Source organism: Camelus dromedarius, chromosome X, assembly GCF_036321535.1.
Source record: "Camelus dromedarius isolate mCamDro1 chromosome X, mCamDro1.pat, whole genome shotgun sequence".
NCBI lineage: Eukaryota > Metazoa > Chordata > Mammalia > Artiodactyla > Camelidae > Camelus > Camelus dromedarius.
Window position 1 is genome coordinate 92,362,843 of NC_087472.1, and position 27,955 is coordinate 92,390,797.

General features: G+C 35.5%; 1 protein-coding gene across 2 annotated transcripts in view; it reads right to left on the minus strand.

The window, feature by feature from the left end:
- IL1RAPL1 (interleukin 1 receptor accessory protein like 1) overlaps positions 1 to 27,955 on the minus strand; it is a 1,149,826-nt gene that overhangs the window by 547,345 nt on the left and 574,526 nt on the right. For both annotated transcript variants that reach the window (XM_031445619.2, XM_064483316.1), the window contains one exon: positions 2,134 to 2,413. In XM_031445619.2, coding sequence (XP_031301479.1) covers positions 2,134 to 2,413 — 280 coding nt within the window. The remainder of the gene's footprint in view (positions 1 to 2,133; positions 2,414 to 27,955) is intronic.

The window sequence follows — 27,955 nt, forward strand, 5'->3', positions numbered from 1 at the left end:
CTAACATTTCCAAACGTCTAAAATTCTTTGTAAGTAGATTATTTAAAAACTAATGGTGATGGTTTTGTGGCCTGATAGCTAACAATGGGCCAAAATGTCAGTGACTCAACTACAGCCCTGAGCTCCCTTCACGTCAACACCAAGCCATCCTGTTCAAACCGCTGTTTATAATGCTCGCTTTCCAAACTGGAAAAGGGAGCCTTATCAACACTAGCTTCAAATCATTTCGAATACTTGAATTGTAGTGACCAAAGTATCTTTTCCTGTAGTTTATCACTTTCCTTGGAACATCACTTGACATACAAAATTTTAAGGTGTTTGTCTTTCAGTTTCACCTTCCATTAAAATTGTAGGCACCTGAACATATGGCAAATGTCATTGTTTTTGAAATGTTTTGACCTTCACTGATTACTGCAACTATGAATTTAGGGACATTTTAGTGCAATTTCTCAGAGTATTGGATCCCAGTGTATATTTGAACACATCAAAGAACTGCAACTTCAGTGCTTTAGAAACTCAGATTACTAACGTCAACACATCATTATTTTCCCATCAACAAGAAATAATGAAATTAAGTGTTAGACTATGGACATTCAGCTCAATTCTAATCTCAGAAAAATGAGGATGTACATTTGCCTGTCTTGAAGAATCACCTCTACACATGCATGAACAACCAGAAATAATGATTTTTAAAGAAATGCAGCAGATGTGAAATTGAATCTTATTACTATTAGTCAAGTAAGAAGAGCCCGTCCAAACAGTACTCTCTAACTATACTAGTATAGCAATTCTTCATCATGCCCCTACAAAAACCTTACTTCTATTAAGAGTTATGTTTGAATATAAAAAGATTAGATTTCCTTTTTTAAGGGAAAGAACAAGAGTTGGCAAAAGAACGATAATTTGTTCTTTTATAATTCAATGGACATTTTTCCCAAGCACAACTTTACTTGCATTCATTTATATTTTCCAAAATTAACCCTAACTTATATAGTGTCAGTGTTTAAAAAATAGAGTTATGTTTAACTTCCACGTGGCTTTGAACTATTTCAACATCCTAACACATCTGTAGCCATGACTCTGTGTAAAAGTAATTCTTTCAGGTTAATGGTGACGGGGAGACAGAAACCTTATGATAGAGGAGTAAGAGCAGCAGATGAGAATTTCAGAGGCGGAAGTCAAATTTTGATTTGAAAAAGACAGTAGGTGATTCTGAGACTTTCTCCAAATGGAGAATCCACTGCTTTAGATTTGGCTTTATTTATCTTAATAAGCCAAAATACAGAGAGACAAAGAAATAGATTTAAACACACCTTGTATATGCCTATGCCCTGCTTTGCAAATGTTCTATAGTTTGGCGCCATCCACAATACTCATGCAGGGTGTGATACACGGTCCGTGACAGGTTAAATGCTGAAACTGAGATTTTTTAACCACTAATGTGTTATGTGGATATTGTTTCAGTGCATTATCATTAAAAGCAAATGTACACATGTCTCTTCAAAAGCAGACAAAGATATGTCGATGTATGATGAATTCCTTTGTGGATTAAGGGCACAGACTTTGTTATTAACTTTTGTAATGGCCCGAAGGGACCCCAGAAATGTTTGTATTGACTCAGCACTCCTGGTTAACAAAATGATATGGAACGCAGCCTTCACATTCCCTAACACGGCAAGGCTGCTTTCTTCATCCTGTGCACATACACACGTTACCTAAATCATCTTTGCAGATGTGTGTGAACCAGAGGTGTCTGTGCTCTATCTGCCTGTGAAGGGCAATAACAAAATGTTACAACCCATCTAGCAATAAACTATGCATCCTTTCTGCAAGTCTTTGCTTACATTTTATTTGCAACATTTCACCTCCTCTATAAATTTTATTTCATAGTCTTTAGTAATTTCTGGCAATATAAGTAGATACCCAGATGGTATCTCTTTTTTCCATAAGCCAGAAATAATGCCTCAATATAAATTCCAATCCCACCTTTTTATGATTTAGATTCTAAATTTTAGAAAGCAGCAACACACACAAATATTGAGACAATACCTTTAGGTGAAAGAGATAGCAAAATTTAGGATAAGAAAGCACTATGTGATGTAACAATTCAACAGTAACAGAATAAAACGATACCTGATGACACAGGCGTAAAGACCACTGTCCTGCAGTAATGTTGGCCGGAACCAAATGGAGTCCTCTTCCTTGCTCATTCTGCTTCCATCAAAGGCTATTGGCTCTTCAAAGTCTCCGGGGCCAGAGCTTTTGTACCACATCAAACTGAGTCCAGCACTTTGGGCTAGGGAGTAATTGGCTCGGATATAACCATAGAAGAGTGCACATTTGATTCGAACAGGCTCTCCCACCAAAACTTGATATTTCTTTATATCGACAGACCAATCTGTGCATCCATCAGCTATAATTCAAATAGAGAGAGAGAGAGAGAGAGAGAGAGAGAGAAAATATTAGAAAAAATGGAAGCAATTAGTTCATTCATTCATTTATTCATTCAACAATTTTTATCGAGCATCTATATTGGACAAGATTCTTCTCCAGGCACAGAGAGCGCAGCAGTGGATAAAACTCAGAAGGGCACTGAAAAGGAATCTACATTACTAACAATATATTCATCACTTCCTTTTCTTCTGCTGCTACTTATTCTTGGTTTATATCAGTGTGATGGTTATTGGTGTACTGCCTTTCCACCTTAAATCCACCTGTTTGCCTGTTCTTCGAAAATAGGTCTAGACTTTTGAAATAGTTTTCCTTTGCTAGCTGGCCCTGAAGATTTGTTAGTAAAGGGTGCTGAAGAGAGAGTGCAAAGGGAAAGGTTTTGCTCCCTGGTTCCAGTATGCTTGCTTGGAAGGCCCTTCTCCGGCATTTGGATCCCGCAGTGGGTACTTCTCCAGTACCCCAGTCCTGCAGTGCATGGGAATAGCTTGGGAATTTTTTAGCAGAACTTCAGGTAAGACACCTTCCTATGAACAGCTTTCCCAGCTACCTTAGGAGGGCAAGTCTCTGTCAAATTGCAGAGGGGAGACATTCAACATAATCTACCAGTGTGGTATCTCAGTGGCTTCTGACCTTCAATAAGCCAGGTACTTTCCCAATGAGGTTTGGGTCTCACTCTGGGAATGGGAGGATGGTAGCTCTTCCTCAGGTGCTCCATCTCAGTTAGGGGTAATGGCAGCCATTCCTCTATTCTTTAGACTTATCTTTTGCTATGGACTGAATGACTGTATCCTCCTAAAATTTCTATGTTGAAGCCTTAATCCTAAAAGTAATGGTGTTTGGAGGAGGGGGCCTTTGGGAGATAATTAGGTTTGTATGAGGTCATGAGGACAGAACCCTCATGAAGAGAGTAGTGCTCTTGTAAGAAGAGACACCAGAGCTTGCAATCTCTCTCTCTCCTTCCGCATGCTTACAAACAAGAGGCCATGTGAGCACACAGTGAGAAGGTGGCCATCTGTAAGCCAAGAAGAGGGCCCTCCCCAGAAACCAAATCAGCCAGCACCTCGATCATGGACTTCTCAGCCTCTAGAACTGTCAGTAATACATTTCTGCTGTGTAGGCCCCCCAGTTTATGGTATTTTGTTATGTCAGCTGAGCAGACTAATACATCTTTCTTACTAGTCAATCCTTCATTAATCCAATACCCCATTACATCTTTAAAATATTTATATAAACTTTCCTTGGTCAAATTAGCATATATTTTCCTCCCTGGCTGGACCTACACTGATAAAATGAAGAAAAAGTATTGTACAGCCAAACAAGGCAGACAGAAATAAAACAAAAGGGGGTCACGCTCTGGCAGTGGTTTCACAGCCAGAGATAGAGGCAGATGGTTACTTCGCTCTGATTTCTAGAAGCATCAGGGTCAAATGTAAAGTAGAAACCATGGAGGGAAATGGGACTGATCGGGTGGGGACTGGCTGGGTTTTCTGGGTTTCCTGGAAGCATCATCTTCCAAATGGCATCTTGGCACCATTTTTATTACCTCATTCCTCTGTGCATTAGCATATGTACGCGCACACATATAAACACAGACAAAATGACAGGTCATCACAGAGCACATACATCACTATTATTATTATCATGGATAAGTTGGGGATTTCCTGCTGAGAGAGGGCAGCTGCCCAACACCTAGCAAGATAATCAGTATGACACAGTTCACAGTACATAAGTGCTGAGCAAAAGGGCAAAAACCAAGAAAAGAGGACCTCTAAAAGCTGTAGCATCTGAGTACTGCAAGCAGGGTTTAACTCACTAGAGATTAAAAAGAAGGCAACTTGAAAGATCTGAGAACAGGAAAAATAATGTAGAATTCAAAAGAAGGTAAACGATCAACATGAAAAAGAAGATAAATATTAGAGAGAAAATGGCACATAATTTATGGAATTAGCTAAATTTCTTATCTTAAAATAATATCTAACATCTGATGAGGACTTAATTCTGTGCTGAGTTTACAAATTTTCATTTACCTTTCACAAAAACATCCATTTAGGCTTTGACCATTGTCCCCTCTACACAGGACCATTCTCACCAACCAACCGCATGCCCTTCTTCCTCCCTTCCTCCAAATGTCACCTCCTCCAAGAGTCCTTTTCTAACTGCCCTGCCTGAAACATCACCATCCTATCCTAGTCACTTGATCCAGATTCTTCTTTAATACTTTTCACAGGACTTGCTACTGTCTGATGTGACATTATGCACCCACTTTTTATTTGCTTTCTGTCTCCCTAACAGAATGTAAGCCTCTTAAGGTCAGGAACTTGGTCTCTCTAATTCACTTCTTTAGCCCCAGTGCCTAGAACTGTGCTTGCTAAGCACCTCAACACACATCTACTGAACTAACAAATGAATGAATGAATGAATTCTTGGGTAAATAAACAAATTAATGGCTAAACTTTACAACTGAAGAAACTCAACACCAGCTAACATGTGGAAGTGCTGGCACTCTCAGCCAGCTACATCTGACCCTAGAATCTATTCTCCCTACCACCAGAGTAATCTGTTTCCTAAGTAATTGAAATCTTCCTATTAAAGAACCTTGTTGACGTACTGCCTAGAGTAAATATGCTGGAAGCTTGGTGGACATCATCCATGTCTGAGTTACTACCACCATCCCTGTCAATGACTGCTGCAGGGATGGCACACCACACTAAATAGAATGACAGAACTGTACACAAACAGAGATGTCAAGGTTATGTAATGATATGCAGTATTTATCAACACAACTTTGTACACTTGTCCTATCGCATGAAGTGAATCCTTGGTGGGATTTTATTTTAAACAGTTATAGTTCTGGTGATAAGCAGGAAATTATCTTGTTTCACCACTATATGAATTACAATTCTAGAATTACGTTATTATAACTGAGATCATCTGTCATAGAGGATATCACTTCCAGTGCAAAAGGTTGAAACAACCTTCAAGGTAGCAGTATAAACAGTTAGATGAAATTATTCAAACTCTCAAAAGATTTGTAAGGTAAAGCAAAATGCTTGAGGCTAAAAGCAGAAATATTTAGCCTAGGAATTTCTAAAAAGTTACTAACAAATTAGATCAAGAGAACAGAAGGATAGTTGTGTTGGGGGCAGATAGAGATACTAATGCACACTTTTAGAATATCCTTACTGAGAATAATGTGGAAAGAAAACCACAAATATTACTGAAAATTAGAGTTATTTAGTACTTAACTATCAATCAAGGAAAAAAGTTTCAAACCGCTGAGTCACATGCCAAGCAAAAGGTAGTGGTGAAATGAAGAAATAACAGCACCTTGGATATCAGAGACACTTTATGTTCATTTTAATATGAAAATAAGGTGTAGGATCTGTGAGTTAGGAAGTTTTATTACCATTAAACTAAATGTATGATATTCAAAAATAACTATAAAATTATTAACATGTTAATACTTTTTGGGGAAAAGGTGGTAAATAATATAAAGAACAATTCAAGATATTTTCCAATTATTTTGATAAACATATTTAAATAAATAATGGATTTAAATCTTTTTTCAATAATTAAAGCATTGGACTGAATGAAATAAGGAGTGATACTTTTTCCTTTTTTTAACATTTTGCTTCATTTGCACACACTCTCACTCTGAGTGTATCACATTTTTTTCCTAAACCATTTGAAAATAAATTAAAATGGAGACATAATGACACTTCACTCCTAAATGTGTATCCTAAAGTCTGTATCTCTTTATAAAAAAGGACATTTTCCTAATATAACCAGAATGTTGTTATTGTTGTTTAATCTTGTTGAGCAGGACAACTCAAATTTTAAAAGAAAATGTGATAACTTAAAGCCTAACTCTTAGTGGGGAGGGGGTGGGAAGGGATAAACTGGGAATTCAAGATTTGCAGATACTGACTGGTATATATAAAATAGATAAACAAGTTTATACTGCATAGCACAGGGAACTGTATTCAATATCTTGTAGTAGATCACGGTGAAAAAGAATATGAAAATGAATATATGTATATTCATGTATGACTGAAGCACTGTGCTGTACACCAGAAACTGACACAACATTGTAAACTGACTATACCTCAATAAAAAAAAACCTAAATCTTGATGACCAGAATTGCTATTGACATGTTTAGTTTTTTCTTACTTCAGAATACAAGCTCTGCTGGCTTGAAAACAGTCATTCCAAACCAACATATTTCATTTTTTTAGACACTGCTAATTACACTATATAAGTTATCAGGTAACCTTTATTATTTTTTAATTATCATTGAGTAATTATATAGGACAACAGTATTTAATCAATTTTTCTGTCTGAGAATAAAATACCCTTCTATAAGCCCCTCTCAAAAAGGTGAGTGACTGAACACAAGCATCTAGGGAGAGGAATGATGTTAGTTTACTCTGAAACTCATACCTTTTGTCATAGACTGAAATATCTTTCCCCGGCAACAACAACAAAAATCAACCATTCCTGTTAAGTGGCAGGGTCTTGGAAACGTTTTTATGTTTTCACTTAAAAATTTTAGGCAGTGAAAATACAGTGAATTCTTAAATAGCTCACAGACCTAAAATGTATGCATTAACATATTCATATTCATACTCTTTTCAAAACTTGCAAAGGTTAAAAATAAATATCTGGTATATTGGCATCATTGGTCTCTACCCCTAGCGTGCTTGGAAAAGGCGAACTTAATACATGACGGAGGTTAGGGACTGTAGGCCATGTATATTAGCTATCACAGACAGGGAACAAAAAGGCTGAGGCTAGATTCTAATGAGGTGAATTCTGCTCTTTATCTGCACTGGCTGCTATTCTTTCCAAATAGGAACTTCATAAATGAAAATTGGCAGTGCTGGAATCCTTCTAAGGAGGATACAGAGATCTACCAAAGTTATCAGCAACAACGAGAACAGCAAAATAAGACATAAGTTAACCTTTATAGTATACATTGGTTCACACACACTGTCTTCATCTCTACTTCCTAAATTATGTTTATCTGAGGTGGAATGTTGCCAGATTTCTGCCTTTAAAAATATATGTAATGTAACAATTTTGGAAGATTACTTCCAAACATTTTGGAGAGATTTATTGGTTGCATGAGTCAGTTCTACTTTTACATTTTTATGTCATGTGGCACTTCTTGTAGACTTTTGGACCTATTTCTGAGCAATCTCATCTGTAGAGTGAGAAAAAAAAATCAGCCTTGAGTGCCAAATAGAGCTCAGCAAGGCCTTGAGAAATGGACAGTTAACTACTCTGTACCTTAGTTTACATCACTCATTCATTTATCCAACACTCACTGTAGGATAGGGAACATTCTAGGTACTGAGTGTACACAGGGGACTGAAAGGAGTTCTAGCTCTCACAGAGAAGACAGACAAAACCCATAGAAACAGAATGCATCAGGAAGCAAAAATAAAACATGTTAAGGGGCTAGAATGCCTGCAGTGCTCTCAATATGGTGGCCAGAGACAGGTAGTTAGAAGAGTGAACATTAGAACACAGAGTAAACTGGGCAAATGTGTGGGACAGCAGGGTTCAAAACAAAGGTCCTGAGATGGGAATGGACTGGATATGTTTAAGGGACAGCAGAAAGGCTGCGATAGTTGGAAGAAGTGAGTTGGGGAGGGACTGGCCTGATCCTCTAGGGCCTTTCCTTATCTGTAAAGATCATTGTTTGTGTCTCTTATCTTCTTGTAAGTGCAGCAGTAATATTGGATGTAGGGGGCATCATATTCCAATAGGACATCTTAACTAATTACATCTGCAGAGACTCTATTTTCAAATAAGGTCGCATTTGAGACTCCAGGAAGGGCATTAATTAGCGGGGGGGGGGGGGATTCGGTACGCATTTGGGTCCAGGTTGGTAAGTGGATGGGCTTTTCTGGATAAGCAAATGAGTTGGTAAAGACAAGAGTGGCATGTGCTCCATATTAAGATAGAGAACAAAACACCTAATGAAATCCTTCTTAATTTAATCAGAAGGAGCTCTGGGCTCTATATGTGACAGATTCACCACACAAAAAAATTATTATTTTTCATTCTCCTTGTGGACATGCTTGTTAGTAAACACAGACTTGGGAAGTATATGTAAGAATAGTAGAGGGTGTTATATGACCTCTGGACAAACCAGACCCAAGTTCAAATGTCAGCCAACATCAAGTTCAATCAAGTCTCTAAAGCTCTCAGGGCCTTCGTGTGCATGTTGAAAAATCAGCTTTGTGGGGTTGTTCTGGTATTGATAAAGGAAATTTTCCTGTGCCTTGGATTTGTGCTTGTGTCTGCTGTATGCCCTGGGGGAGTGATGGAGAGCAGAGAGTGAATAGTCAGAGCCCCAGAAGAAAAAGCCAGAGCAGAAATTCCATGAGTAAAGACAGCATTGCTGAGGAAACAGAGCAAGAGGTTTGTTCTGTCTCAACACAGAACTCTTTTTTTTTTTCAAGTAAACTAATGGAGCAGAGATATAACTGGGAAGATCAAAAAGAATTTAAGAAACAGGTGGAATTTAAATTGTACCTCAATTCAAAACTTGTTCATTGGAATGAGAAAATCCCAAGTCAGTGGGATATACCATTTTGATAGCACAGTAAAGGGTAAGGTTCTGAAACAGTGGGATGGGGAGGGGACAAAAACATAACCAGTTAAAAATAAGATCAGAAAAGTGGGTTTGATAAGACACCAGGCCAAGAAAGCTGAACTTAAACCCATATCCAAATAGTTTACAAATTTTAGTGTGTATCAGAATCATCTGGAAGAGTTGTTAAAAGACAGATCTTTTGGCTTTACCATCAGAGTTGCAGATTCAGAAGGTGTTGGCTGGGACCTAAGAATCGGCATTTCTAAAAAGTCCCAGGTGATGGTTCTGCAATGACAGTTTTGAGAAGCACTGCTCTCATCAGCTGTAGACAGTGGAACATGTATGTGAAGGAAGTGGTATCATCTGATTTACATTTTAGGAAGATCACTCTAGTGGAAGGAGATAGGAGCAAGAGACCACTTAGAAAGCTCTTGAAATAGTAGAGATGAAGTAAGGAAGTGGGGGAAATTGTGGAGGTGGAATCAACAGTATGGTGAGACGGATCAGACAGGAGAGATGAGAGAAAGGAGGAATCAAGGATGAAGCTGAGGTCTCAACCCAGGATTTTTGAGAAGATTGTGACATCATTAATGGAAATAGGAGCACAATTAGGTTCAAGGTGGCAGATAATTAAGTGTGCTTGGAGGAGAAAACTCATTTGTTGTCTTATAGCACATTATCTGCCTTTGTCACAGGTGTTTATACAGCAGAACGTATTGCTTGCATTGTCTAGTATTTGCAACAAAAGCACCTCTGTGCATCCTTTTCATATTGTGAGCTCTGCTGGGCATTAGAGTCCCCTAGAGTTAGAGAAAAATTCAACGGAAATGGGAATGAAGTCTGTTGTGTATTTTAATATGCATTTGCTTTCCTATGAATAATACCACAGAGACTAATTGTCTGTTTGATTAACTTCTTGCAGAGATCGTGGGGGAAAATTAAACACACACAGTTTGTGTATTGCTCCTTCAAGTGAATTTCTAAGTGAGAATTTTAAAAAAGGTTAGAGCCATTTTTTCAGTGATGCTGAGTCTATTTTTATCACTGTAGAAGTCTAGTGAAAATACATAATGTGTTGTACACATATTAGCTTTACAAACAACTGTTTGGGCATCTAGCAGCATTTGTATGTGCAATCATATATCTATTACGATGGGAATCTACTGACACTGCATTTTGTTCAAGATATTATAAACAAGTATCTGTGCATGTCTTGCATGATCTTTGTTTCTCATTTTTGTCATGTGTGTAAAAACAGCAGTTCATTTTATGTGTGTAGAATTCCTTCATTTACATAGTATTTTCATAAACACTACCCCACTGCAACAAGGAAAAAAGTGGTTATAAATTCAGAAAAAACTCATGGGTAATTTTTTGTATTTTTTCATGTGGACCTAGCAGAACAGAACAGAAAAAATTAAGTCAAGTATAGAAGGTCTCCTTTAACTTAAAACTCTGCTTTCTGGAGGTTTTGTTGACATGCTCTCAGGTATTCTTGAAATAATCAAAGCAAGTAGAAATCCATCTTAGACAGTAGAAAATTACATTGATACAGATTTTGTTATTTTTGGTTTTGTTTTCTGCTATCTTTGTGAGTGTAGCCTTTGGGTGTGGGGTAAATTCACATCCATTTTTGAGGGCTGATAAATTAGAGAGGATGCACTTATGTGAAAAACTGTACTGGATAGTTGTCAATATGGACATCTACTAAATTCAAAGCAAACTGAAGTCATTTCAGTGTTACTTAGCAATTTAAAGATCCTTAAGTGAGATTATCTTCATAGTCTCTTCATCAATACTGACTAAACTCAGAACTAGAGGAATCTTCGGGCCCAGCAGATGGTACCCCATGATAATGTTTATTGCAGTTAGTTATTATTATTTACATGAAAGTTTAAATTCTCAGGGAATGGCAGTTTGCTTTTTATGCAGTTAACTAGCACATACTTTTAAAGAGGAACATATAGCATATAACTTTTCATAATTCATCCAGCTCAATATTCCTTCTTTGGCTGCTGTACCAAAAGCCGTAGCTAGGTTTCCTTTTGTATCTCTCAAAGGTTAAAAACCTAGGCCCTTAGTACTTGTCATTTAATATGTTTCAAACAGAAAATACTTAAATTTGGTGAGGGGAGGAATGATTTTACAGTATTTACTCTGAGCCACCTCTGGAAGGAGGCATTCACTGATTCATGCTTCATTTCAACAAATATGTATGGAGAACCTGCTATCTCAGGGACTGCTAGGGTTGGGATGAAGCATTTGGTTATCTCACTGCATATCACAGTAAGCAGGGTTCCCATCCTTTATTCTAAACTTACAGCTTACATTGTTTCCATTGTACTGTCATGGGTAAGATGGGAGAATGTGTCTCTGACTTTACTTTTTCAATCTAGCATTCATGGATATTTTCAAAGCTAAACAAGGCAGTGCTGTGGGTCCCTTTTAGTGATCATTCGTTAATGTGCTTTTTAAAATATTTTTCTCTTTTATTGTTCCCCAGTTTTCCAAGGCAAGTGCCTGTCTTTGTATTTGACAGCAAGGACCACACTGGCCTATACAGAGACCCAGTTGGGTACCATGCAATTATGAGAAATAAATATTTACTGTGAAATGTATCAAGCTGGTACATTCTCTTTCTTTATTTCCATTACTGTACCATGAAAATAGTCAATCACATATTCTTTTATTCTATAAATTGGAAAATACTGAATAATTCAACAGCTGTGAAATTTCAGAACTTCATTCAATGGAGTAGCTGTAGTCCCTGATCTCTATTTTAATATGCTGCCAGTTACTGCAAGTCATAATAGCACAATACAGGGTCCGGGATGAATTATCACTCACTCAGTTGTTTCCTTGAATTGCTTCGGGGTATGAAGTAAACTACACTACATCACTGTCCTCATAATGAGATCGTTCTGCTAGATAAACAAGCTCCCCGCAGGCCCTACCTGCTGATAGGACCCAGTGAACCAAATATTTAGCACTTCACAGAGGCTCCTCCCTGCCATTCTTCAATATTGTGTGCATTATTTTCAAGAGAAAATTTGATGCAAAGAAGGAGAAAATTGAACTACTGACTCCTGGGTCCATTGCTACAACCTGGTTTGGTAACAAAGATTCAATTCAATTTCTGGGTCTTGTGAGATAATAGAAGTTTCAAAGTTTCCAATGAGATCGTCGAAATTTAAATTCATGTTCTATCTGTACAATTTACACAAAGCATTTGGTGAAACCAGTCTGCCCAAGGAAACCACCGAAACAAAGCATGGAGATAAAACAGTACTTGTTCATTTGCTTGAAATATTCACTGAAAAAAAAATGACTCATGAATACAATGCAAACTTTTAAAATATGTTTAAAAGATGACACCATTGCTTTAAAGACACTTCTTCCACCATTAGAATGAGGGTTCACACAGAAGGAAAACAGCACAGTTTAGAGATAATACTTTGATAGTTTTCACATGCAAGGATGTCAGAACACCAGATCTGGTTCAGTTGCATGTGTGTGCAATTTGTGTGTGTGTGTGTGTGCCTGTGTGTGTTGTTTCCCCCTAAGTTCAGTGTTATAATGTTAATAAACTTACTGTCTTGTAGTTTTCTTACACAGACTGCACAACAGAAGGTCAAAAATGTGCCCTTTTAGTCAGTAATTCATGTACATCACCCTCATAATGGAACCACGATGCTATAAGTTCTTTAATACAATCATGAAAAGAGTACTAAGAGAGTGCTAGCTTTTCCTAGAGGAGTCAAAAAGGACTTCATGGGAGCATACAGGAAATGCGGCTTTGAGATTAACCATTAAATGCATGATGGCAATTCTAAGAAGTGAGAAAAGGCAAGCTTACAATGTGAGTAGTGAAAGTCCCAGGATAGACAGTGGTGGAGGAAGTGGTTGAAGTGGGTGGGCCATTTGTTTATTTATGTGTCCTCATGTCCAGACCAGCCATGACCAATTGGTGCAAAGATGGCCCTCTAACCAAGAAGAGTCAATTTGCAGGCAGGTAAATAACCGATGTCTTAGTTTCATGAGAAAAGATGAGCTGACCCAAGAAATTCCTCTTCTCTGAGTAATAACAAGGGGCTTAAGGTAGATTTAGACCAGAGGTGATGTGATGATCATATGTAATCCAAAGTTAAAATAGAAATGCAACTAAGAATAGAGAAAACTAGTCCTAGAAAAGTAAGAGTGGAGATGACATAAAAAGAGAAGGTTAAAAAAAGTAGAGAAACCAAGAGACCCATTAAGGAAACAGCCAGAGACCAAAGAAAGTCCCCAGAACTTAATTCTTGACTTTTTTTAGTTCTGAATCTAAACCTCATGTATTTTTATAATAAAACACTTAAAAATACTTTAAAAGGGTTCTGAACTTTACACCTAAAAAATCTCATTAAATATTTTCATAATTTGAATTGTACAAGAAGCAGAATTTCATTTTCTGCATTATCTATTATTATTATACAATATGAATTGTTCTTTAAAAGTTATTTGTAAATGTTGTTGGCTGCATATATATTCACTCTATAAATGCATCATAATACTATTAAATATTTAATTTGTTTTAACTTTCATTTTAATATATACTATCATGATCAATGCCATTCTATACACATTTTGTTTGAATTTCTGCTTTTGCTTTCAGCTTGAATATCTAAAGCAAGACTACTGGGTCAAAAGATACCATATGTTTTGCCAAATTGCTTCTGTAGAGTTTGCATCAATTTATATTCCTGTATGTAATGTATGAGAGTATCCATTTCACATCATTCTCGCTATATGAAATTATTTCCATACTATTGCATTTTCCTACATACAGTGCCCATTCTATTCTTTCCATGCCTGCTTATAAATCCACAAACAATGGTGGTCCAGATGAGATATTTCTCCAGTGTATGCATTTTTTTGTACACTTTTCCTTCAATTTCCAAGTATATACTGATGACTCTGAATCTACATACCCATCCGTGCTCCTGTTTGGTGACTTTCAAAACTGTCATTCATTTATTACACTTGGTAAGCCCTAAATGCAGTGCGTCCTTCTTATGGTGGTGGCTGATGGGAGGAGGGCTTGCTTATTCATTTTCTGTCTTACCCTGTGTGCCTCACCTCAACCTATCAGGTCATAATTGGTGATCTCTTCTAATACAATTAAACTTTATTGCTAATGAAAACATTTTGGTATCTATCATGTTTCATTAGTACACACTGATAAGCAATTTTAAATCTTTAAACTTACAAATTCACACAAGAATAAAAATACCAAAATAAGATTTCATATTTTCTCTTTTCCTGAGCATTACCCTATAACATATAAATTTAAAATCTAACCAAAAGTCAAATGTTAAAAAATAAATAAATTAGATTTCAAGAAGGGTGAATTAAAATAAAGCTATCACCTTACAATAATGGCAAAGTATTCATGCATTAATCTTAAGTTGTGAAATCCATATATACTTGCAAATGCAGAATTATATCGCTTATTATTTTGAATTTTACCATGGGAAAAAATATAATATATATGTATATGTATACACACACACATATATATATGGAGAGGGAGAGAGGGAGAATGCAGTATTTCACATCAAATTCAATGGCTTTACTTAAACAATTCAAATTGAGAAGAGTATCATGTGGCAAACCACCATGAATGTATTTGCTATTTGGTTTCCTCCTTGTGGCTTCTAGTCTTGGACCAAACATGTGCAGTAAAAAAAGACAAATGAGTAAATCCAAGCATTACATTTCTCTTTCAACTTCAAGTCTCCAAGGTTGAAATCTGCTTTGTGCCAAGGTCAGCAATATCGTCGTTTCTATTTTTCTGCATAATTAACCTGAGAACTTTTGTACCCATTCCCTTCTGTTCCTTTCTTGTTGAGGGCAACTCAGAAAGATGGAACAAGAGGGCCTTGTTTTGTGTACCAGGGATCTGAGTTTATGGTATATTCAAACTGGCTCTGATTTGTTCTGAAAGGAAGGTGGTAATTCCCCAGAGCTATCTGAGGGGTCTACTTCCAGCTTCCTTGTACCTCTGCACATTTACTCTGATTAGTAGCCTGTAGTATAAGGGTATCAACATTAACAAGTTCACTGAATTTGGGATCAGCAGGTCCAAATGGGGCTAGTCTGAGAGTGTACCATAAACAAGGACCGCAAATCCTTAGCTGCATCATGAGATGTTCACAACTTTGGAACTCTAAACAATTCATGTCCATTAACGGCCTCTAATTAAGGCACAACCTTGTAAATAAACTGACAATTAGTTAAGTGAAGCGTAAACAAGAAGATAGTTCTTTAATGGCCTGTTTAGTCCTAAAGACCTTAGCCATTCTCCTCCAACCAGTCATATATATTGTTTATGTTTATTTCATATTCACTTAAACACATACATACCTTCTATTGCAATTTTGAATTGACCCTCTTATTATTAAATGTTCCAAAAAAATCAAAATAAATGGGGATAAATAGCATTTTAAAAAGAATACTATTACAATATCAATTTTATCTCCATAAAAATTTGCTGGTACATCCTCCTAAGAGACAAAACACACACTTCCAAAACTTCATTCTATGATACAGATTCCATGTATATAACGAATGCAGTAAAATCCCCACTTTATCGTGCCTGCCTAGATATTCAATCTGATTATGAGATATATATATGTATATGTATATATCATGTGATGTATATATATATCACCAAATTATTTTTTCTATGATATATAAGCATCACTGTATACTCTATTCCACTCCTATATTGCGGAAAATCCTTAATACAGTTGTATTCTTTCTCCAAGGTTCTAATTTGCTCATTGACTATTATAAAATGTAAAGGAACACATGCCAAATTAAGTAACAGAAAATAAAAATACCAACAACACAAGATAAATGCAACGTTCTGGGGTAAAGCCAACCAACTAAGATGGACTGACTTTAAGGGAAGATATTTCTTGCATATTTAGCATTAACAGCTATGTCACACTTTTGGAAAACTACTGCATGGTTCATTTCTACTTGAAGAGCTTTGACTTACAGACACCTATTAATTCACAGTTATTTAAATGTTTCTAAATAAGTGAAAACTATGCAGAAGTAAACACTTTAAACAATAGGTAGGAACAGAGTTTGACGATAGAGAAAATCAATGAAGCCAAAAGCTGGTTCTTTGAAAAGATCAATAAAATTAGAAACACTCTAGCAAGACTAACTAAGAAACAGAGTTTAATCAAAATTGCAGTGTAATAATTATCAAGATTGGCTAGTATTTTATAAACAGGTACATGTACAGTAATTGAGGATCTAGTGCCTGAGAGCAAAGTATATTTTTTCAATGCTTAGGTCACTGTTATAAAGATACATTTATATTAAAATGATAAATTTATATATTCATATAAAATAAACATTATATTCACAGTCTTTTTAGGTTTCTACTACAAAGTATCTACAGGAGCCAAAACAAAACTGGACACCCTCAATCTTTCCTTGTCTCTTCCCCACTCTTGCTTCTGAGAATGCTCACTTAGAGATGAACTGTAACCAACTTCAGTCTTCAGTCTGCAACCACAGATGGCTTCAGGACTCTTCTAAAAGAATAGTCTCATCAAACTTCCCCCAGTACTTGAGTCTCCCAATGCTTCACTACTGAAAAGGTGCTTTACTGACAGAAATTTCAAGTACACAAAAATGCTAACATATATATTCCAGTGACTGTGGGGAGAATATATCCCCATCTTAGAAGTTCTTAAAAGAAGGAAATTCTGATTCTTGCTGCTATTACAATCATGGTAAGGTTAGGAAAATGAGGCATGCTTTTGACATCTTTGATAAATTTTGACATCTTGGGGCCAGTTTGTATTGAGAGTGTCAACACAAAGAAGCAGAATATACTATTATCACTAAAATACTATGAGTAAAGGATAAAAAAGAAATTTTTAATCATTTTCATGAATGTGAAAAAAGAAAGAATACATATAGTAGGTGTATATGTGTGACTAAAGTCAACCTGACCCATATGTAAATAATTACTTAAAAGATGTAAGAAAACAGAAACAGCATATTTTCTTACTCCTCCCTACTTTGGAGGCTAGAATATATTAAAACATGTTTAACTTAGAGATCTATAACTTTTAAAAAGAAGAGCACACTGTTTTAACTTTGCTTTATTGGAGAGGGGTAGGTAGAGAAAGAGAATAAATAATGAATAAGATTATAAATAAAAAGGAATTAATAATGGTGAGCCAATTCCAGGATAGTTTTAACAGAGATCAAGTACTTACTCCCTGGACTATCTCTTCTTCCCTCCTCCTCTACTGTCTTTTCTATCCCTAGCCTAATAGTGATGGCAGGATGTGATAAGGAGACTTACTGCCTTCTTACTTCAGGTGAAACCACAAACTTGACTTATCCCTGCAACATAAGCCTATGATTTGACTAGGGATTATTTTAGTTCAATTCTGTACTTTGCACAGCATGCTTGGATATACTGAAGGACAGTCAGAGTCAAAGCAGCCAAATATTTTAGGAATAATCAGGCTTTGTGATCTGGATTCTTCCCTCATTACAATGAGAGAATATTTTCACCATCCTTACTGAGAATTATGGTAAATATGACTGAGACACAAACACTGCTGCTTCATCTCCTTCATGGTAACTGAGTATTGACAGTTTGCTACTGCACTTTCCCAGTTTATGTTTACTAAAATTATTTTATTTGGGGAAAATAACACAGCTAATAGCATTAGTAATAAATATATAATATTCAATGTCTCCTTCCAGATGCATAAAGAATAAAATATAATTTCAGCCCTCAATGAGCTGTTCACTCTTTAATGGGAGGGACAAAGACATGAACAAATAATTGTAATATAATATAATTTATTACTAATGGTGATATGATATGAACAGCATATTTGGGGACCACTGATAACAGAGGAAAGGTCAATGAACTCTAATCTTACCATATGTTCCTAAGCATCTGGTAGAGAAAATAAAATCTCCAAACTGATAGCAAATTACTCATCAGTAAGATTATCTTAATAGGTACTCAGTGTTTTGGTAACTGACATTTGATTTACTTTACCATAAGACTTGGACTCTATATAATTTAGTCACTTTTAGGAAAAAGTTAATCTGGGTTTATTTTTGACTGTTCTAACTAATGAATCTGTTAGACACTATATTGTACAGATTTGGAAATAGATAGCTCCACAGTTTAGAAGACTAATAAAGGAACTGTTTTCTAGAAGCTCATGCAGATGGGAAAAGGTTCTACCTCTAAGAATCAATAATAAGGAAGTTAAAACTATGATGATGATGATGATGATGGTTTTACCATTAGTACCTTAAAAAAGAGTGAAACTCCATGAACAGAGATTGTGGTAAAAATGGCACATTCATACACTGAGGAGATAACTACCTACTTATTTACATCATGAAATAAATTCATTCTTTCAGTCACTTAACAAATATTTAATGAATGCCCATTAGAACAACAATAATAGTAACCATTATGTATTGAAAACCTATACTCTGACAATAGTAGGCTAATAACTATATATGAATAATCTCATTTAATTCTAAGAAGATCCTATATGTTAGGCATTATTACTGTTATGCCCATTTTACATTTGTACCCTAGGACAGCAGTTAATACATGTCAGAGCCGGGACACAAACCCAGACAGTCTGAATCCCTATAATCCAACTTGCCAGGCAATATGTTTAGAATGGCATATATACAGTGATAAACAAAACGGACACAGTAGCGACCTTCTTGGAGTTATACCTAGTTCTGAAGAGGAAGATTTATCAAGTTAACCAACAAATGCGTATTAATCATATTATATACACTTCAAAAAGGGCACCAAAGAAAGAAAGAGTACTATGTGGGGAAAGAATAGCTACTTTAAAGGGGAAGACCTCCCTAAAAGTGGAACAGTAAAAGTGACTCCCAAAGGATAAGAAACCAGTCAGGGAAAGTGCAGGAAGAAGAGCCTTCCAAACAGATGAAACAGCATGTTTAGAGAGTTGGCTTGCTCTGCAGGGCTGGGAGCTAGAGAGTCACAGAGAGTGGGCAGAATTTGGATCATATTTTAAAATAAGGATTTTATTCTAAGTTCAGTGGAAGTCACTGCAATGAAATCGAAGAGACAAAATTTAATTATGGATTAAAAGGGAAGGAAACAGGGGTGTGGAACAAAAAGAAACCTGCAAGCCAAGTTTTTTAATTGAACCTCCACAGGGTGGATAATGGTATGATTTACTGAGCTGAGGAGGTCTGAAGGAAGAACATGTCTCCAAAGAAGATCAAGAAACTAGCCTAGGATATGGAATTGGTTGCAACCTCTCCTGGAGAGTTAATAAAAGCATTTGTCAAGAGGCTGAAGGGTTATCTTTTGGCCAACGATTTATCCCCGGTAAATAATTTAAACATTGAAGATGCTATCTGCACACAGATGGTTGTGGTTAAAACGTCAAAGCAATCTGAAAGGCAAGTGTGGAAAATCGTGGAGTGACATGAATTACAGCCATTAAAATCATATTTAGGAAGGTCCATTTCAAGTTGGGAAAAATTTTAGGGTACTTAAATGAAATAAAGACTTATTTATGTATTATATATTACATTTATTAATTATATATTTTACCTATTTATACTTTTTTATTCCAACTACAAAAATTAGCTGTATACATGGAGTAAGAATGGTAATTATAATATCACACACGCATACACACACACAGACAGACAGACATCAACTAGGATGATAGGATGTTAAGGGTGATATTTTTCATCTTTGTTAAAACCCTTTAATTCCGTGCCTGTGCTTGTGTATACATGCACACGCACACACATGCACTCTCTCCTTCTTGCAGGACATTCTCTTTTGGCTGAGCACTATCCATTCAAATATATTTTTTGTCCTTTCTCCAGGCTAGCATCTTCTAATGGCAATCATGTTAAGTCAAAGGGTAACTGTACTTTCATCTGGCAGACAGGTCAAAATATCAAGGAGTCTTAATTCTTAATTTAATGTCTGTGTTCTGGTATGTAGCGAAAAGATGAAGGACTAAACATTGCACAACTGGAAGGGAAACCTCATCACCCTGCCACTCAGTTTTCTTATCTACAGTCTGGTAAATCAGGTTAGGCTGCTGTTCACTCACCCTTACGTCTGCCACTGAGGTCCGCTCAGTTAGTTTTATCCTCAGGTAACTCTTGAAACTTTATGTCAGTTTTGATCATTTGTTCCTCATTTCTCTGTTTCCTCTACCATATGGTAAAAATAAATTACCCTAGAAGTTAAATCGCAAGTAGAATGAATTGGGACAAAGGGTAAAAAATGAGGACAGTAGATGTAATAATTACAACTCTTCACCAAATCAATAAAGTCTATGTCCCAAAAGTTACATCTTAAGAACTTCAAGCTCTTTCCATTAAAATCTGCGCCAACATGAATATATACTCAATACCAAAACGGAGAATTACCACCCAAGTTATAAATAACTGTGGGTTAAAGAAATTGAACATTTATTTGATGGTATATCAAATGCTTTATACTGCTTCTGCCCAAAATTTGACTACAATGTCAGGGTATGAAAAATGTTAATGCATACTTTTTATTCAAACCAATTCATTTTCACTCCAAATTTAAATTCAGTGATTATGCAGGATAGAAACAGTAGAAATAATTTTTGAAATGAGCTCAGAAAGTATGGTATCATGTGGAAAACGAAACTTCAAATAGAATTCGCTATTTTATGGTGGATATGAGCTGTACTTTTTGTTAGAAACAGAAAAGGCTTACACCATAAACCCTTTGAAGAGCTGCCAAATTAGGGTCATAGAAGTCTGAGCCTAGAGCTGATAGCAAAGGAAATCCAATTTGAGTCTGACAAAGAGAAGCTGAGGTCTCATATGTGCAAACTTTATGGGATAGAGGATGAAGGAGGAGAGAAGAGAATTACTACATATTTACCATCAGTATACTGCAAATGGTGTTATGACATCAAGTAACTCCTTTGTTTGCATTCCTGCATTTATTAAGTCCCACGGAAGAACTTAAAGACGGCATCTGTACTATGACCAGCAGACTTAGTTTAATAAAAATATGTCATTTCCAAACCTGACATCCATTTACACTATATCCTATAACAGGAAGGAAACTCAAAGAGCGCCTCTTGAATTATGCCCACTATGTTTATTATTTCTTCTTAAAATAGCCCATAAATGCTAATAGCTTCTCCATGTGGGAATGTTATTACAATTAGAGTACTTGATTGGAAACAGGGTACACAGATTTAGGAACAATTTTATTTCTAAAAAGAAAACTTCGGCTTTGTTTTATTTGATTACTTAAGCAAAGCTTATAGTGATACCTGTTTAGTAAAAGTCAAATATCAGGAGGCCAGAGTGGACCCCAGCCTATGTGAGTTAGCTGAACAAAGTTCTGTAAAATAATTTAAAACTTCAAGGGCATTAATGGGATAAAACTAAAGCACCACACGGAGGAACATGAAGATAAATTGATTTTAATTCCTGGGATAAAGTTTTAACCTTCTTTCTTTATGAATAGGAATTCGTTCAAGCTGTTTTCCCTTACCCAATAGCATTCATTGTTATTCCCTGTTTTGTCTTTTTTTAAACAAAAATGTGGCGCAAGAAGACTTCTTAAGGCAATTACATGTAGCTTTGCTGTCACTTGCTGTAAGTCATGTGTACTAAGCATTACTAAAAGAGAATTTCCCCCCTAAATTTGCTCTTCTGTGCAAAGTGCTATCATTGACAAGTGACAAAGGACACAAGAACTATTCCAAAATTGACCCTCAAATGAACTGGGAAAACCCCAGTTCAAGGACTGAATTTAAATGCTGAGTATAATAAAGGCTTTCATAAGTGCTGTCAAAGGAATTTCTGTTCTATTAAAACAACTGAAGGATACATTGCTTTCTGGAAATACTTCTATTCTTCTCCGTCACCATTAAACATACTGCTCTCAAAATAAATTCTCCCAAGACTAATTTTCTTTATAAAATTTATAGCCGGAGAAGTTGTGGCAACATGTTATCATAAAATAAACCATGAAGCTCTCTGCAAAGGAATAGTAAGTCAGCATTCTAGCAGTGAAAACTTGGCAGCAAAAAAAACAGATCCCCTGAGGAATTGTGTGAGAAATTTTGATGGGTTTAAAACATGCTGCATGACATATGGTATATATTTTTAACACATATAATAGGAGAAATAAATTGGAAGAAGCATCTAAGCATTAATCCTCTAACTCCCACATCTCGTCCCATCCTTTAGGGATTTATCTCTTTCAGTTTGTCATGGTAATGTAAGCATGAAAGGATCTTTTCTATCTTCTGGAATTCAACTTTAGAAAGGGAGATAAAATGTCACTATTATTTATCTGCATCGTTTAAGATGCTGTTTTTGTACAGAACCGAGAGATGTAAATAGATAAATGCAGCAACCTCAATGTACAAGCTGTTGAACGGAAATCAGTTTCACCAGTATTTTTTATCAGTGCTAATATCTTTCCATGCACTCAAATGATGTAGTGCATCAGGGTAGAGTTTGCCAAAAAAAATTTACTTCTGAATACCCTGATGCTAACAATATAACTAGATAAATTGCAAACACTTTCAGAAACATACTAGGCTTGCTCTTCTAAAAGGAGGGAATAATTTTTTTAAATGTCTTTTTGCCTTCTACTTTTTCAAAGTATTTCTGTAAGCAGTTCAGGATTCATTTCACATACTGCAAAAAAATAACTCTGTATCTTCTAAATTTATTACCCTCTTATTTCATTCAGTTGGTGAGGAGATACAGAAACGGGCAATTCTCTCATATTTATCATTATCACAACAACAGACACCATATAAACATATAGTAGCTTCATATTACACATGTGGATATGAAGTCATTCCACCTCTCTAAGGTCTCAAAAAGGGAAGTGAAAAAGTACCCATCTCATGGTGTTGTTTTCAGGATTAAAGGAGTTAAGCTAGGCAAATACTTAGCATAACATCTGGTATATTATAAAAGTTGCCAATAAGTATTAACTATCATCACCATTATCACATCATCATCGCCAACACCATCACCACCACCATCATCATCATCTATACAAACAAGACCTTGTGGAACTGAGCTTCATCCATGAGAGGTTACCCCTGGATAAATGGCCCAGTGTTCAGCATGCTGAAGTGTCTGTGACCAAACTATCGGACTACTTATCATAGTGCTTACAAGGCCAGCATTATCTTCATTGTACAGATGGAAAAACTGAGGCTTCAGAAATGAAAGGATTGGGTGGAATTTAATGAAATCAACAACTGATTGACTTTCCTCTTTGATGCTGAGTCTTACATAGGAGGCTGTGTATTGCCTTTGATATTCGCTACGGAAGTTTAAACTAATATTTAGAAAAGTTGCCATAACAAAACTGTTGTCCCTTTTAGTTGATTTATTTGTATCATTTTACCCCTGATATTATTGTCATTTACTATTTCATCACACGTGGTTTTAAGGTGAGCAGCCAAAAATCATTTGTGAAAAGGGGGAATGAATACATTAATTCATTAGTTAATCAAATCATATATTTTTAAAGGAAGATGATGCTGGCTTGCAAAGTAAAATGTAGAAAGCTTTCAGAGGAGATTAGATTAGAGGCCATGAAAATAATTAAAAGATTATTTGAGAAATTTTAGCAAGTTGATATGGGAGTGGGTAGGCTGAAGGTCATGTGAGACCCTTCAAAGGTGATGAATCAGTTTTGGGAACATTGTAGGAGCTTAATAGAAGTTTGGTGAAAAAAAGGAAGGGGAGGAGGGATGATTCAGTTAGATGATTAAACGGGTCAGGAAGAAGGAGGAGAAAATATTCAAAATGATTTTATTTCCCCTAAATAACAAATAGACTATAGAATTCTGCTCCAAACTAGAAGTGGAACTGAAGAAAACAGCATTAGAAGAGTAAACATTATGACTGTCCCTTAACAGACACACACACACAAATATCTTCATTATTGCAAATGCAAAAGGTTGAGTTCACTTCTTATGAAAAGCAGTATTCTAACAGTAAAAACATCTCCAAAAATTTTTTTTGATCTAATGACATAATCTCAGAGGGCAGTAGGGTCTTGTTTTTAGAAAACTGAGGTTCATTTTAAGAAAGAAAATTAAAGATAAGATGAACTAAGAAATTATAATACTTTTCTTATTACTCTCAATATGAGGATAAAAAATGAAAAGCAGCTAAGTCAGACATATATCAACAGACACACTTTTATTTTTAAGAACAATTCCTAGTTTCAGGCTTTTTCCTCAGACATGATATTTTCGATTAAAATATCAATTGCATCTTTTGTGGTTTCACAGCAGCATAATGTCTTGACTCCTGTCACTGTCAAGCTGCCAACATCAATTTTATATTTATTTCAAGGTGACTTTGGAGTATTTCATCTGTCTTATATATAATTATTCTGCTTTCCATTCAGTAGTCCACCGTATAAATGGACGCACCTGGAACTGGAACATTTCTTTTCTCCATGAATATCATCTCATAACTCTCCTATAGTTTTAAAACATTTTAAACTTGTGCACTCTCTCTCTCTCTCTCTCACAGACATACACATGCATACACCAAAACATTTGTACATGTACTTTCCATTTTGCAATGTATATAAATGTTTCATAGATGTCTCTTAGTAGAATATCATAACCACAAACATAAATCATAAACACAAAATGTTGCTTGAATATATTACGTTTTTAAGGATGGTAGCGTTTGTTCTATTTATTCCTTGCTTAAGAGAGGACTCCTATATCTTTTCCCAGGAAATATATCCAATATAAGCAGCTATTCTTTTTTTGTTTTTTGTGTTTTTTATGGTATATTTATCAAGGATTTAATGGACAAACCATATCACATGGTACACAAAATATTTCAGAAAACATAGGAGAAAGAACATTTTCCCACTGATTTTTTGGAGTTCAACATAATCCTGACACCAAAATTTGGCAAGGACCTTAAAAGAAAAGAAAAATAGAATACCAATATCCATCATGAATGATAAGCAGCTCTTCTTTGTTCAGATTCACTTAAGTTTCTGGTTTCTTTTCCTACAGTGTCTCTGGGCTTATGATAAACTCTGGAGAAATACTCATTGATCTTTCTCCCTGTCTCTACCCTTTTATATCCAGTCTAAGTTCAGTGATACAGTTGACCCTTGAATAACACAGGCTTGAACTGTGCAGGTACTTTTTTTAAATATATATTTTTATTGAAGTACAGTCCATTTACAGTGTGTCAGTTTCTGGTGTACCGCATAATGCTTCAGTCATACATGAACATACATATATTTGTTTTCATATTCAGTATCTTGCAAGTACATTTATATGCAGAGTTTTTCAGTAGTACATACAACCATAATACATGATCCATGTTGGCTGAATCCCAGGATGTGGAACCGTGGATATGGAGGGCCAACTATGAGTTATACTCAACCACTGACTGCGCTCAGAGGGCTGGTGCCCCTAACCCTCCACCCCGTCATTGTTCAAGAGTCAACTGTAATTTCCCATTGTAGGTGAGGTTTTTATCATCCTACCTTTTAAATTGCTCACTATAAGCCCAATTGCTTTATATCAAAACATTACCAAATATGATTTTCATTGATATCATAGATTCAATTGCACCTGTTCACCTTTCACTTCAATGCTTGCTATTTTTCCTAAAGTCTCCTAAATAATTTACTCCCCACCACAAATTCATAGCTTCACTTTTAATCCTTGATAAAGGTCATAGTTGCTTTCATCTGAATTGTCTAGTCTTTCCTTTCCTGATCCCCTAACTGGACTCATCTACTATAATCACATGAAATGAAGTGCCCCAAATCTCCAGCTTTATCAAACACTTTTAATTACTTAATACTTTCGATTCTAATGTCTTTGACAATTAGGATCTAATCAGTCCTCTTGTTGCTCTCCATTTCTTCATGTGTAAAGAGAAAATAATAACAGTACTAATCTCACAGGGTTGTGGTCCTGATTCAATGAGGAGTTTGACAAAATGCTTGCGTTGGTCCCTGCCACACACTAAGCACTATATATATATACATATATATATATATATATATATATATATATATATATATATACACACACACATACACATATATATATATAAGCTGCTATTATATTGCCTTCTTACTATTAATTATTTTGGGCTTCCTAACAAGTTTCCACAGACTACTTATCTTTCATTGTCATGCCTGTACATTCTTTCGCTCAATCTGCTGACTTCTGTTATCCAAATCTTAACTCTTTCTGTCCAGTATGTTTTTGTTACTTATTGCATTGCTTTAGACTATTTTTAATCTGTTTGCTTAGATCACTACCTATTTTAGAATGTAACACTCAGAAAAATTTTGAAATCTCACCACCTCCTTACCTAACATGACGGTTTTAATCATAAGGGCAATATCTTCCTCTTATCCATCTTGTCATATAATTCATACTTTCCTACATTTCTTTGATTGGGGTTATCCACTTTTACAAACATTAGGTAACTAATAACTGTCTTAGACATGTTAGTTCACTTTCTTATTGTCTCCCACAGAGGTAAGCTCTCTTGGATGATGGATAATGACTGACATTATTTTTCAATTACTTAAATTCTGATTTTGAACTATAAAATATAGCTACTTTCTGATGATTGTAGTGCATTTTAACTTGCAAGTTTATACAACATAGGAAGCATTTACTAGATCAATTAAAAACTGCATTAATCCTAACATAAGAGCTCACAAAATGACATTAAAAAAGCAGTGAATATAAGAAGATAATCAATATAGTAAATAAAATAACTTTCTTCTTGGCACATGAATAATTTAATGTGATTTCTATTAAAAACACACTAGATTTTTCCAATTTGAATCTTGCAGATTGAAATAAAAACATATCAAAGTATGCAAAGCAAGTCATGAAAATTTCAGTATGATAATGAGTGATTTTAAAATGACACAAGATTTTGCAATCTACAATGTTCTTTAAAAGTGGATGGAAATACACAGTGCATCAAGTGCGGAAGTTTGTTTAATAAAAAGTGAAGAACCACAACAATAAAAAAAAAAGAAAGAAAAAAGTCATGTTTGCCCAACAAAGAAGATAAACAAGAGCAACATTTTTGGGGGAATTTTGTTTGAATTTCCCTAAATAACTGGTATAATTGACTATTTGTTTATTTATTTATTTAATCAGACCTATGAATTTTTTATTTCCCTTTATGTCCTGGCCACTAGGAAACTCAAAAAAGATATCTGGTGCTCAATTGCCAAAACCACATCAGCAATCTTGTACACTATTTTTGTTTCTATCTTTTCTCCATGGCCATGATTTCCTATTTTGATTACCATACTGTATACATGTTTAAATGAATCCATTCCCAAACCATTCCAGAGTCACTAGAGACCTACTTGACCTGTTCCACCCCAACCCTGTTTCTCTCATCTCATCTTCAAGCATTGCACCTATAAACTCATATCACTCTTTGCTGTTTCTTAGATACAAAACATGTTTTCACTGCAGGTCTTTGCATTTGCTATGTCCTGCCTGTGATTTTCTTTTCTCCATAAGACTACACTGCTTGCCTCTTCACTTCTTTAAATTTTCTGAAAAGTCATCCTATCAGAGGTGTCATCTTTGACCTCCTCTAATACAATATATAATCTATAGCTATGCAGATATATATAGATATGGATATAGGTAAGTTAGGCGTAATATAAATGTATCTGCCCATCTCCATGTGTACACTGTACTCTTATCTTCTATACATTATTTTTCTTTACAGAATTATCACTACCTAAACCATAAGCTCCATTAGAGTTAGGATTT